The sequence below is a fragment of the Salmo trutta genome, chromosome 24 (assembly GCF_901001165.1).
Source record: "Salmo trutta chromosome 24, fSalTru1.1, whole genome shotgun sequence".
NCBI classification, from domain to species: Eukaryota; Metazoa; Chordata; class Actinopteri; order Salmoniformes; family Salmonidae; genus Salmo; species Salmo trutta.
The window spans coordinates 14,788,839-14,803,226 of NC_042980.1; the positions used below are offsets into that span (position 1 = coordinate 14,788,839).

A 14,388-nucleotide genomic window follows, 5' to 3' on the forward strand; every position below is an offset into this window, starting at 1 on the left:
TAAGTTTGCCGGTGACACAACAGTGGTAGGTCTGATCATCAACAACGATGAGACAGCCTACAGGGAGGAGGTCAGAGACCTGACAATGCGGTGCAAGGACAACAACCTCTCCCTCAACATAATCAAGACAAAGGAGATGATTGTGGACTACAGGAAAAGGAGCACTGAGCACGCCCCCATTCTCATCGACGGAGCTGTAGTGGCGCAGTTTGAGAGCTTCAAGTTCCTTGGCGACTCAGCCCCCGTAATAGGGTCAAAGGCAGATAATCCCAATAGAGAGAGGGGAACAATCCAGGCTGAGACAGCAAGGGCGGTTTGTCGTTCCAGTCCCTTACTGTTCACCTTCGCACCCCTGGGCCAGACTACACTCAATCATAGGACATAAAGACTTAAAGGTCGAGACCGAGTCTGCATCTCTCACATGGACAGGCAGACCATTCCATAAAAATTGAGCTCTATAGGAGAAAGCTTCCAGCTGTTTGCTTCAAAATTCTAGGGACAATTAGGAGGCCCGCATCTTGTTACCATAGCATACGTGTATGTATGTACAGCAGGACAAAATTGGAGAGATAGGTAGGAGCAAGCCCATGTAATGCTTTGTAGGTTAGCAGTGAAATCTTGAATTCAGCCCTAGCCTTAACAGGAAGCCAGTGTAGAGAGGCTAGCACTGGTGTAATATGATCAGATGTTTTGGTTCTAGTAAAGATTCTAGCAGCCATGTTTAGCACTAACTGAAGCTTATTTAGTGCTTTATCCGGGTAGCCGGAGAGTAGAGCATTGCAGTAGTCTAATCTAGAAGTGACAAAAGCATGGATTAGTTTTTCTGCATCATTTTTTAACAAAAAGTTTCAGATTTTTCATCTCTGTTTTGTGCGAGGTTATAAGTAAAACATTTGCCACCATCCACTTCCTTAAATGTGAAAGTTAACATTGCGTTTCTGAATGACATCACCAAGAGGTAAAATATATAGTGAAAACAATAGTGGTCCTAAAGTGGAACCTTGAAGAACACCGAAACTTACAATTGATTTGTCACAGGACAAATCATCCACAGAGACGAACTGATATCTTTCCGACAGATAAGATCTAAACCAGGCAAGAACTTATCCGTGTAGACCAATTAAGGTTTCCAATCTCTCCAAAAGAATGTGGTGATCGATGGTGTCAAAAGCAACACTAAGGTCTAGTAGTATGAGGACAGATGGAGAGCCTTGGTCTGACGCCATTAAAAGTTAATTTACCATCTTCACGAGTGCAGTCTCAGTGCTATGATGGGTCTAAAACCAGACTGAAGCATTTCGTATACATTATTTGTTTTCAGGAAGGTAGTGAGTTGCTGTGCAACAGCTTTTTCAAAAAAAGTTGAGAGGAATGGGAGATTCACCATAGACTGAGAGGTTTTAACATTTTCTGGGTCAAGGTTTGGCTTTTTCAAGAGAGGCTTTATTACTGCCACTTTTAGTGAGTTTGGTACACATCCAGTGGATAGGGAGCCATTTATTATGTTCAACATGGGAGGGCCAAGCACAGCAAGTAGCTCTTTCAGTAGTTTATTTCGAATATGGTCCAGTATGCAGCTTGAAGGTTTAGAGGCCATGACCATTTTCATGAATGTGTCAAGATCACATCACCAACAAACTATATCATGGTCCAAACACACCAAGACAGTCGTGAAGAGGGCATGACCTGTTGTATTCAGCGGATGTGACAAATACAATTTAGGATAAAAAAACTTGAGCATCTCTATTGATCCTAGGTCCTGGCTGTTTTGTGCAAACTCAGGACAACTGAGCTTTGGAGAAATACGCAGATTCAACGAGGAGTCTGTAATTGGCTTTCTAATGATCATGATCATGAAGTTCATGAATTCATCACTGCTGAAGTGAAAGGCATCCTCTCTTGGAGAATGCTGCTTTTTAGTTAGCTTTGCGACAGTATCAAAAATACATTTTGGATTGTTCTTATTCTCCTCAATTAGGTTGGAAAAATAGGATGATCAAGCAGCAGTGAGGGCTCTTTGATATTGCACGGTACTGTCTTTCCAAGCTAGTATGAAGACTTCCAGTTTGGTGTAGCACCATTTCCGTTCCAATTTTCTGGAAGCTTGCTTCGGGGCTTGGGTATTTTCTGTATACCAGGGAGGAAGCTAGTTTCTTGTGACAATTTTTGTTTTGTTTTTAAGGGTGCGACTGCATCTAAGGTATTACACAATGTTAAATTTAGATCCTCAGTTAGGTGGTTAACTGATTTTTGTACTCCGACGTCCTTGGGTAGGTGGAGGGAGTCTGGAAGGGCATCTAGGAATCTTTGGGTTGCGATGATCTTTGGTTGGGATCTGAGCAGATTATTTGTTGCTATTGCAAACGTAATAAAATGGTGGTCTGAGAGTCCAGGATTATGAGGAAAAAACTTTTAGTCATTTTTGTTGTTGTAAATCGACATTTGCTATCGTAAATGTTAGCAATACCTCCGCCTTTGCGGGATGCGCGGATATGCGGATATGGTCACTAGTGTAACCAGGAGGAGAGGTCTCATTTAACACAGTAAATTCATCAGGCTTAAGCCATGTTTCAGTCAGGCCAATCACATCAAGATTATGATCAGTGAAGTCAGGCTCCTTCATGACTTGTATCTGTGATGAGAGAGGCCTGGAGCAAACAGGTCAGGGAACACCATACACCCTACAGGAAGGTATAATATTTGCACATTGTTATATTAGCAGAACACTCCTAATATACTTAAGGGACAATGGTTACGTGAGGGATCTAACGTTAAGTTGCCCTATTTTGAAAAAAGTGTTTTGATAACTTTCAAGTGTAACAGTTCCATGTAGAAAAAAAGCATACTTCACATAATACTTAAGAAACCATTGTACCTTAAGTATATTAGGAGTGTTCTGCTAATATAACAATGTGCAAATATTATACCTTCCTGTAGGGTGTATGGTGTTCCCTGACCTGTTTGCTCCAGGCCTCTCTCATCACAGATACTAGTCATGAAGGAGCCTGGCTTCGGTTCCTATATCCGACACAGCTCCTGTTTCACAGAGGGAGAGGGAGAGAAAGACTGTCGCGTACAGTCATGGAAGCCAACAGTAACTATACGGTTGAACATAGCCAGTCAGAGTTCCTGATTCTCTGCTAATTCACAAGGGACACATGCCAGCATGGCACTGACTGGTTGGCATTACTCACTCTGGCTCAGGAGTAGTCCATTGGCACATTGGAAATGGGCACCACCTGATAACATACAAGACACAGGTGGTTAGGTGAATTCCAGGACATAGTAATTTGACAATTGACCAGATCAAATGTGACCAATCTGATTCAAGTGTCCTCCATTACTCTGAAGCGGGACTGGTATCTAGCCACTGCCTCAGCCTTCTGTAACAATTCCTGATATGGTAGGGGGGTTCCCATGACGCTGCTGAACAACAAATCCATCAGGTTTTGTACTTAGCCTGTGAAGGAAATAAAATATAATCACACAATAAACATATAGCGAGAAAATATAATTTAAAAAAGTACTTTTTATGCTAAAACAGGCACTGCAACTACACAATAGATTCAGGCTGGTGACGCTGATGCTGTTACTATGCAACCAGCTGTGTACGTTCCTGAATGCTTGCTGATACGTTTTGCTATGCTGCCAGAGCCACAGCTATATACACTGCTCAAAAAAATAAAGGGAACACTTAAACAACACAATGTAACTCCAAGTCAATCACACTTCTGTGAAATCAAACTGTCCACTTAGGAAGCAACACTGATTGACAATACATTTCACATGCTGTTGTGCAAATGGAATAAACAACAGGTGGAAATTATAGGCAATTAGCAAGACACCCCCAATAAAGGAGTGGTTCTGCAGGTGGGGACCACAGACCACTTCTCAGTTCCTATGCTTCCTGGCTGATGTTTTGGTCACTTTTGAATGCTGGCGGTGCTTTCACTCTAGTGGTAGCATGAGACGGAGTCTACAACCCACACAAGTGGCTCAGGTAGTGCAGCTCATCCAAGATGGCACATCAATGCGAGCTGTGGCAAGAAGGTTTGCTGTGTCTGTCAGCGTAGTGTCCAGAGCATGGAGGCGCTACCAGGAGACAGGCCAGTACATCAGGAGACGTGGAGGAGGCCGTAGGAGGGCAACAACCCAGCAGCAGGACCGCTACCTCCGCCTTTGTGCAAGGAGGAGCAGGAGGAGCACTGCCAGAGCCCTGCAAAATGACCTCCAGCAGGCCACAAATGTGCATGTGTCTGCTCAAACGGTCAGAAACAGACTCCATGAGGGTGGTATGAGGGCCCGACGTCCACAGGTGGGGGTTGTGCTTACAGCCCAACACCGTGCAGGATGTTTGGCATTTGCCAGAGAACACCAAGATTGGCAAATTCGCCACTGGCGCCCTGTGCTCTTCACAGATGAAAGCAGGTTCACACTGAGCACGTGACAGACGTGACAGAGTCTGGAGACGCTGTGGAGAATGTTCTGCTGCCTGCAACATCCTCCAGCATGACCGGTTTGGCGGTGGGTCAGTCATGGTGTGGGGTGGCATTTCTTTAGGGGGCCGCACAGCCCTCCATGTGCTCGCCAGAGGTAGCCTGACTGCCATTAGGTACCGAGATGAGATCCTCAGACCCCTTGTGAGACCATATGCTGGTGCGGTTGGCCCTGGGTTCCTCCTAATGCAAGACAATGCTAGACCTCATGTGGCTGGAGTGTGTCAGCAGTTCCTGCAAGAGGAAGGCATTGATGCTATGGACTGGCCCGCCCGTTCCCCAGACCTGAATCCAATTGAGCACATCTGGGACATCATGTCTCGCTCCATCCACCAACGCCACGTTGCACCACAGACTGTCCAGGAGTTGGCGGATGCTTTAGTCCAGGTCTGGGAGGAGATCCCTCAGGAGACCATCCGCCACCTCATCAGGAGCATGCCCAGGCGTTGTAGGGAGGTCATACAGGCACTTGGGGGCCACACACACTACTGAGCCTCATTTTGACTTGTTTTAAGGACATTACATCAAAGTTGGATCAGCCTGTAGTGTGGTTTTCCACTTTAATTTTGAGTGTGACTCCAAATCCAGACCTCCATGGGTTGATAAATTGGATTTCCATTGATTATTTTTGTGTGATTTTGTTGTCAGCACATTCAACTATGTAAAGAAAAAAGTATTTAAGAAGATTATTTCTTTCATTCAGATCTAGGATGTGTTGTTTAAGTGTTCCCTTTATTTTTTTGAGCAGTGTATTTAGTAGATAAGTTTGTGTATTTTCTAGGGCAAAAATAAATGAAGAATGGCCTTCATTTATTTTTGCCCTAGAAAATACACAAACTTTTATAAGAACAGGCATGTTGTTTTTGGTTAGCAAACGAAGGCCCCGAATGCTAGCTAGCTACCTAGCTTGCAAATCCCGGTTAGTTATCATATTTTTGTCTGAGTTTAAATTAGTTGGCTATTTAGCTAACTTTACCTAGCCAGTTCAAGTTGAACATTATTGAAAGCAAGCTGGCTACATCCTATGATTAGCTAGCTAGCAAGTGCCTGCCCTGTATAGGCCTTTCTCTCGCACAAGGGGGGGTCAAATTGCAGGGGACTTTCTGGAAATGACTGTTTCCGTTTTTTTGCTGCTGCTGTACACTACATGTGCATACAAATACATTTTCCTGAAGATAATAAACATCAGTCTTTCTTGTAAACTAAGCTAGAGCTGGTTTTACTGGAAAACAATGTATTGCCTACACTAGATTCTTTGGCCACTGTCACTTAGGAAACCAGGAGGCTGAGACCGGTAGCTAGCTACCTAAACTAACGTAGGGAGCTAAATATTATAATAGGTTTAACTTGCTGCCAAAAATCTTGCTAAGACTATGTAAAGTGCCTTCAGAAAGTATTCATACCCCTTGCCTTATTCCACATTTTGTTGTGATTTTTACACAATACCCCATAACAGGTTTTTTGATTTTTTTGCAAATTTATTGAAAATACAATACAGAAATATCTAATTTACATAAGTATTCACACCCCTGAGTCAGTACTTTGTAGAAGCACCTTTGGCAGCGATTACAGCTGTGAGTCTCTTTCTCTAAGAGCTTTCCACATCTGGATTGTGCAACACTTGCCCATTTAATATTTTCAAAATTCTTCAAGCTCTGTCAAATTGGTTGTTGATCATTGCTACACTTACAAAGAAAGGTGCTATCTAGAACCTAAAAAGGTTATTTGGCTGTCCCAATAGGAGAACCCTTTTTGGATCCAGGTAGAACACTATTGGGTTCCATGCAGAACCCTTTCCCCAGAGGGTTCTACATGGAACCCCAAAAAGTTCTGCCTGGAACTAAAAAGGGTTCTCCTATGATGACAGCTAAAGAACCCTTTTGGAACCCTTTTTTCTAAGAGTGTAGATAACCATTTTCAGGTCTTGCCATAGATTTTCAAGTAGATTTAAGTTGAAACTGTTACTCGGTTACTCGAACATTCATTGTCTTCTTGGTAAGCAACTCCAGTGTAGATTTGGCCTTGTGTTTTAGATTATTGTCCTGCTGAAAGGTGAATTCATCTACCAGTGTCTGGTAGAAAGCAGACTGAACCAGGTTTTCCTCTAGGATTTTGTCTTGTGCTTAGCTCCATTCCGTTTCTTTTTTAACCTGAAAAACTCTCCAGTCCATAACATGATGCACCCACCACTATGCTTAAAAATATGGAGAGTGGTACTCAGTAATGTGCGTGTATTGGATTTGCCCCAAACATAAGACTTTGTATTCAGAACAAAAAGTGAATTGCTTTGCCACATTTTTTGCAGTATTACTTTAGTACCTTGTTACTTTTTATTCTGTACAGGCTTCCTTCTTTTCACTCTGTCAATCATTTAGGCTTGCCGTAAAACAAAGGGGTTGAATACTTATTAACTCCAAGACAGTTTTTTTATACATTTTCAAAAAACGTAATTCCACTTTGACATTATGGGGTATTTATCCATTTTAAATTCAGGCTGTAACACAGCAACATTTGGAAAAAGTAAATGGGTGTGAATACTTTCTGAAGGCACTGTATATAATGTACAGTATAAACAATCAAATAAATTTATACTGAACATAAATATAAACACAACATGTAAAGTGTTGGTACCATGTTTCATGAGCTGAAATAAAAGATCCCAGAAATGTTCCATATGCACAAAAAGCTTATTTTGCTCAAATTCTGTACACAAATGTGTTTACATCCCTGTTAGTAAGCATTTCTCCTTTGCCAAGATAATCCATCCACCTGGCAGGTGTGGCATATCAAGAAGTTGATTTAAAATGATCATTACACAGGTGCACCTTGTGCCGGGGATAATAAAAGGCCACTCTAAAATGTGTAGTTTTGTCACAACACAATGTCACAGATGTCTCAAGTTTTGAGAGAGCGTGCAATTGGCATGCTGACTGCAGGAATGTCCACCAGAGCTGTTGCCAGAGAATTGAATGTTAATTTCTCTACCATAAGCTTCCTCCAACGTTGTTGTAGAGAATTTGGCAGTACGTTCAAAGGTCCTCACAACCGCAGACCACGTGTCACCACGCCAGCCCAGGACTTCCACATCCGATTTCTTCACCTGCGGGATGATCTGAGATGAGCCACCCAGACAGCTGATTAAACTGTGGGATAGAACAACTAAAGGATTTCTGCACAAACTGTCAGAAACCGTTTCAAGGAAGCTCATCTGCATGCTCGTCATCCTCACCAGGGTCTTGACCTGACTGCAGTTCAGTGTTGTAACAGATTTCAGAAGGCAAACGCTCACCTTCGATGGCCACTGGTACACTGGAGAAGTGTGCTATTCACGGATGAATCCCGGTTTCAACTGTACCGGGCAGATGGCAGACAGCGTGTATGGTGTCGTATGGGCGAGCGGTTTGCTGATGTCAACATTGTGAACAGAGTGCCCCATGGTGGCAGTGGGGTTATGTTATGGGCAGGCATAAGATGCACACAACGAACACAATTGTATTTTATTGATGGCAATTTGAATGCACAGAGATAGAGTGACAAAATCCTGAGGCCCATTGTCGTGCCATTCATCCGCCGCCATCACCTCATGTTTCAGCATGATGACGCACGGTCCCATGTCGCAAAGATCTGTACACAATTCCTGGATGCTGAAAATGTCCCAGTTCTTCCATGGCCTGCATACTCCCAGACATGTCACCCATTGTGCATGTTTGGGATGCTCTAGATTAATCTGTACGGCAGCGTGTTCCAGTTCCTGCCAATATCCAGCAACTTCGCACAGCCTTTGAAGAGGAGTGGGACAACATTCTACAGGTCACAATCAACAGCCTGATCAACTCTATGCATAGGAAATGTGCCGCATGAGGCAAATGGTGGTCACACCAGATACTGACTGGTTTTCTGATCCACGCCCCTACCTTATTTTTAAGGTATCTGTGACCAACAGATGCATATCTGTTTATATTTTTGTTCAGTTTATATGGTGGTTGGCAACCAACTTTAAGGTGAATTACCGCCACAAACTGGGCTGGAGCGTGGACCTTGTTCATCTTTCAATCACCCAATGAGTAGATGGGAGGGGCGGGACTTGCAGCACATCAAGCATCTAAACTAGAACCAAGTTATATTTTAGCGCCTGGTTACGCAGACGCAAGGTGGCCGGTTTGGTCTAAAAGAACAGCTAGTTTTCAGTTTTCCCCTCCCCACTCAGACCACTCCTAGACAGTCCTAGCAGAATTCTTGCTTGAGTAATTGCTCTTTGCTGAGAAGCTATTTTTGTTTCTTTTTGATCATTTTAATTGAAAACAATCACAGTAAGGTACTTAATTGTTACCCAGAAATGATTTGATATTGAGATGAAAACGGCTGCATTGGACCTTTAACTATAGTATAAAGACATATTTGATAGTGCAGAGCAATGTAAATGCTATTTTGGGAGGCTTATAATGGTGTGTTTTCACCACAGATTATGCCAGTGGAGGGTCCCTGTATGACTACCTGTCCAGTGCAGAGAGTGAGGAGATGGACCAGGAACAAGTCATGACTTGGGCCATGGAGATTGCCAAAGGTACAGTCATGATTCATTGTCTTAGCTCCTTTAAACCAGGCAAGGGTACATGTTCTTGTGGAATTTTTGCAAAGCCATTTGACTAAACTAAAACACTGACTGAGATTCCACATTTGTTTCAGCTCATTAGCAACTCAGCAGTAGCATATATTTCAGATATGTCCGCTCAGGGTCTATTCCAACTCATTGAGAACAATACGGTCTCATTGACAACAAGTGAAGTCAAAACACGAAGGCCTACATGTGATTAATCTCTGTCCTTAGTTTACATAAGTAATGGGCATTGTGAGGAAGGCATGGATGAGGCATATAGGAGAGCACAGATGAACACAGACTTGTTTATATCAGCCTGGTTGCCCGTTGATTGGTCAGAGGAAATGTGCTTTATTTCCCCATCAGGCATGCACTATTTACACTCAGAGGCACCGGTCAAGGTTATCCACAGAGACCTGAAGTCCAGGAATGGTAAGATTTCAGATTCACCTTCATCATCTAGCCTTCTGTTATGTGTCTGAGTCTATACAAAAGACACCTCTGGTCTAACGGATGTAGCCAGAGGCAAATATTACATAAGCTGAATTAGAAGAAACCTGAATATACATATTTTTCATGACTTGAAAGACGTGTTTTCTATTGCAGTGGTTGTGACGGCAGACAAAGTTCTTAAGGTACATTTGTTTGCACATTCCTGAATACATGGGATCTTACGTTTGCATACTGGTTTTACCCAAAACCTTTTTCTCCCAACCCTTGCTAAAACCCGGGCCTTCACCAGTACCTGTTTCCCTTTGTAGATCTGTGATTTTGGGGCGTCCCGGTTCCACTCCCACACCACACACATGTCCCTGGTAGGCACGTTCCCCTGGATGGCCCCGGAGGTTATCCAGAGCCTGCCAGTGTCTGAGACCTGTGACACCTATTCCTACGGCGTGGTGAGTGACCAACACATAGGACACACACTGACCACAGATCAGCTGTTGATACTCAATCCAATAGTTACTGAGACTGAGCTATTTTTCTCCAGCTAATTCTGCTTGTGATGTTCATATGTATCGGCTCATACATAGACTTTTATTTACTAAGTACAGAAACCCTCAGAGAGAGACTTGTTTGACTTGGGACTGAATCAGCTTGGTAAGGAAGTTGCTTAGTTTGTAGAGGAAGCCAAAGAACAAGTATGGTTAAGAAAAAGCTCTAATGTCACCGTTACAACTGCATGGCTGAGAGAGTAAACTGTCAATCAACCAGTACCTAGCACTTGAAAGAACAGACTTTTCAGAGATGACATTTTCATGCCTTCATTACTGCCACTGGAAAAGTAGTCGTCATTATTGACCTTTTGTAGAAGTGCTAGCAGCAGTTCCATACGTTTTCTGCCTCATTTCTATCATCTTTCATCCCTGAGTAGAGAGTTTGAAGCCTGGGCATATTTCAGTGTGTGTCTGTGTGTCTGTGCATGGCCGTGCGTGGCTGTTTGTGTATCTGCCTGTCTGTGTGTGTGACTGCTCGCTACATTCCTGTATGGCGATGGAGAAGGTGTGAAGTGTAGAGTGACAGAGCATATAGGGGGCGCTCTGAGTCACCCAGCCAGTCAAGGGCCTGACTCCTGAGTGCCATAAACAGTCAGTGTACAAAGAGCAGGGCCTGAGGTCAGGCCGGCCACCGTCTGGGTCAACACACTGTTCTCTATCGCAATCCACCTGGCTTTCACTAAAACTGGGGTGTATTTACCCCACACAATGTCATTTACTGTATTGTTATATATAAATGTGTATTATGTGTAGTGATTTGAATGATTTGCCAATTTGCCCTTCATTCAAGGTTTTTTTACTCTCCGAATATGGTAACTAATGTATAACTAAAGTCTTAGTCTGTGTTGTATCTCAGTTCAGTGGAAGACTCTGACCAGACCATGCATTCTGTGGTGTAGATGGGTCTTTCTATAAATAATGGGGCCGATGTGTGACATTGGATAAACATTTCAGAATGGTTTGAAACAAAAATAAAAAGGACTTTCGTGCATTCCACATGTGCACTTAGAGGAATACAAGTGAATATATGCAAATTGGCCCATATCTCCACCTATAGTATTCAACAACATTGGCGTAGGACTATACATCCTTTAAGCAGGGTTCATACAGACATTGGCAAGTCAAATTCAAAGACTTTCAGGGACTTTTTCAAGCACTTAATTGTAATTTTCAATGACCGCAATGTTACACAACTGTAAAATTGTAGTAATTGTACATAATAGAGCCTGATATAGAAACCCACTCCCACCAGAAAGTGTCAAAAAGGTAGGCCATTACCACTTTAAGAATAATGCATTTTTTAGGCCTTGCCAATAAATTGGTATTTCAATTATTACTATATTCTAAAATACAGTATGTGAGAATAATGTTGACATTGCCTGACTAAATCGATTGGATACATGGTGATTTTTCTGTATCCTATGTGGTCGACGCAGGCACACATGAATAGCGGTAGCATTAATCTCACCATATGAATCTCACCATCGCTGTTTTTATAATGACAAAGTGGCCTAAAACCAGGTTTCTTTTTTGATGGAAGGATTTGTATGGAAAGCCAAGTTGAAGCCAACATTAGATGTTAGCCTCATAATAACCGCACATGGTTTTTACCGCAACAGCGTGGCGCAACACCCTTCATTTGAAGCTGCGGAAAAAGAAACTGGCCACATCTCTCACAAAAACTGATTTTTTTATCACAGATAATTATAAGGGAGCAGGAGAATTTATAAATTGCCTACAATAATTAGAATAACTTTTCAAGCATCAAATTGAGAACATGTCTGATTTTCAAGGTAGGCCTATTCCAGGAGCCTACTTGAAGAGCTCCAAAACCAAATTCAATAAGACTCCTTCAAGCCCCTTGTATTGTTTAAAAATGCAGGTCTAACATCGAAAACAAAATGTATTTGTCATGTTATTTCATTACCAGATTATATTGTACAGGCTATGTACAGTAATTTGTCATTATATCCAGAATATTGAACATATTCTATTGAACTGGACATTCCTCGCAAACACCTTTTTTTTCATCACTTGGGCTGTTGTCGCATCACATGCGCTATCACAACAGCTGTTCACCACTTGACTGTCATTCAGAAAATTACTTTCTGGGCCAGATGATGATGTGTGAAAATATTAAGGCACAGCTGGACACCAAATGAAATCCAACGAGTATTATGCATAATTATCGAAGAACCACGTTAATGACAGTACCGATTTAGGATTTAAGTATTAAGGTGAGCTGACTCTTTCGGTTCGAAGCATTCGATTTTCCAATGCATTTGGATATGTGTGCCGATGAAATCTGTTTTCACCCTATAACATAAGGAAATGTTATGTAGTTACACTGCATTTGTGAGATCTCTATATAAAAAACTTTCTGAGACTTAAGATCCAGGATTCTTACAGAGTTCAAGTTCAATGTCTATTTTAACTGATGAATGATTAATATATGATATAACAACAATTTACACTGCCATAAATGCAAGGACAGAAAAGTTATGTTTTATGTTGCAGGATTTTGAACACATTTGTCAAGACACCAACCATAATAAAGCATAAAACATTTCAATGAACTCTTGAATTTGATTGAAAATAGCTATTATCCCTCAGAGGACCATCCTCCTCAGTGAATTTCATAAAAATAAAAATAGTGAAACATTAATAAAGTTATCCTTTTTAGATAAAACTATACAAAATATGTTTACATGTCACCAAAAAATTTATTTAAACTCACTGTTTGAGGAGGACGGCCTTCAACTTATCAGAATTCTTGCAGCGTGAACTGAGATGTTGTCCACTCAATCAAAGGATCAGAGAATGAATCCAGTACTGAAACCATAAGCTACAGCTAGCTAGCACTTCAGTGCATAAGATGAGGTGAGTAGTTGACTCAAAGAGAGAGAAAGAGAATAGTTAAACAATTTTGAACAAATTAATTTCTTCAAAAATGATGGAGAAGCAAGAGAGAGAGATTTCCTTGTATTTTTTTCACTTTCCCTTACTTAGCTAGTGAATGCAGCTAGCTAGTTTAGCCTACTCAAACACCCGGAGAGGGATGCTACATTATGTTAGCTAGCTGGCTTTGGCTATCCAACACTGGAATTCTTCCAAGTCAAGGTAAGCTAAACTGCTTGCTGACTGTACACTGTACTGCATGATTGTAGAAAGTTTATTAATGCGTTAGTTCTATTAGCTATTTTTACTATAACGTTAGCTAACATGACAACGGTGTAGGCTGTGTGTAGAGGTTAGCGGTTATGATATGAAGGTGGCTTGGAAAGTTTTTTCGCCTGGTCACAGACAGCTGATGTGTTGTGCACTGAAGTCCACAAGCGAAGGGAAAAGTTGAGAGGACAGGGCATACTGTATATATGAGAAGGAATTATACAACGTGCAAAGTGATAATGCTGTTTGTATGTGGCTACTATGAAAGTGAACTGTGTTTGCATGTGATCAGGGGTGTCTTCATGCTACCGATTTTGTTGAAATAGTTTATTAAACAGAAGCAAATGGAACGAAATAGGGATAAACATTCCTGAATTTGTCTAATAGAAACTCTTGTTTGCAACTGTTGGACTAATGATTACACCCTAGATCAGCGAAATGCAGGCAATAGTGTGCAAGGTGGTATTGAATGTGTCACTGTCTGTCACCTTGATTACTCAAATTTATCTCGAACTGTGCACCTACAAAAATGTAATTCATAAGCTAGGTTGAAGCAACCTCATGATGGGAATAGGGAAAATTTGAGTATCATGAAGTAGCCTATACCTATCGATGGTACATTGAGCTGGGTGAATGGAATATGAATGACTGTCAACCAATATGCTGTAATAGAAATAAGGCCATGCGCATAAAAAAAAGAATCGTCCTCCCTCATCTTAAACGGCACCGACCGCCACTGATCTTATTGTAATGACATGAAGAAAATTGGCAGATTATTATCAATGACTTATCATCAGCTGTAACAAGTTATCCAGTGTAGGAAATCCTCACTGGTACCCTAGTTTATAGAAAGACCTAGATGCATTTGCTCGTTGACTGACCATGACCCCTCTCGTTTCCCTGTGTCAGGTTCTGTGGGAGATGCTCACCCGGGAGATTCCCTTTAAAGGCTTGGAGGGTTTACAAGTCGCCTGGCTAGTGGTGGAGAAGAGTGAGGTACAGCTGCACTTCCTTTTTCCTCATTATGCAGTCTTCTAGGAACAGATTGACTGTAGATGTACTGTAGCTTCCTCTATCTATGCTAATAGATTTTGTGAAGAGACAGATTCCTGACAGTTTTTCTTAATGA

General features: G+C 41.8%; 1 protein-coding gene across 4 annotated transcripts in view; it reads left to right on the plus strand.

Moving 5' to 3' along the window:
- Positions 1-14,388, plus strand: part of LOC115160765 (mitogen-activated protein kinase kinase kinase 20) — a 53,663-nt gene that overhangs the window by 19,680 nt on the left and 19,595 nt on the right. For all 4 annotated transcript variants that reach the window (XM_029711151.1, XM_029711150.1, XM_029711152.1 and 1 more), the window contains exons 4-8: positions 8,959-9,060; positions 9,460-9,525; positions 9,700-9,728; positions 9,855-9,992; positions 14,169-14,255. In XM_029711151.1, coding sequence (XP_029567011.1) covers positions 8,959-9,060; positions 9,460-9,525; positions 9,700-9,728; positions 9,855-9,992; positions 14,169-14,255 — 422 coding nt within the window. The remainder of the gene's footprint in view (positions 1-8,958; positions 9,061-9,459; positions 9,526-9,699; positions 9,729-9,854; positions 9,993-14,168; positions 14,256-14,388) is intronic.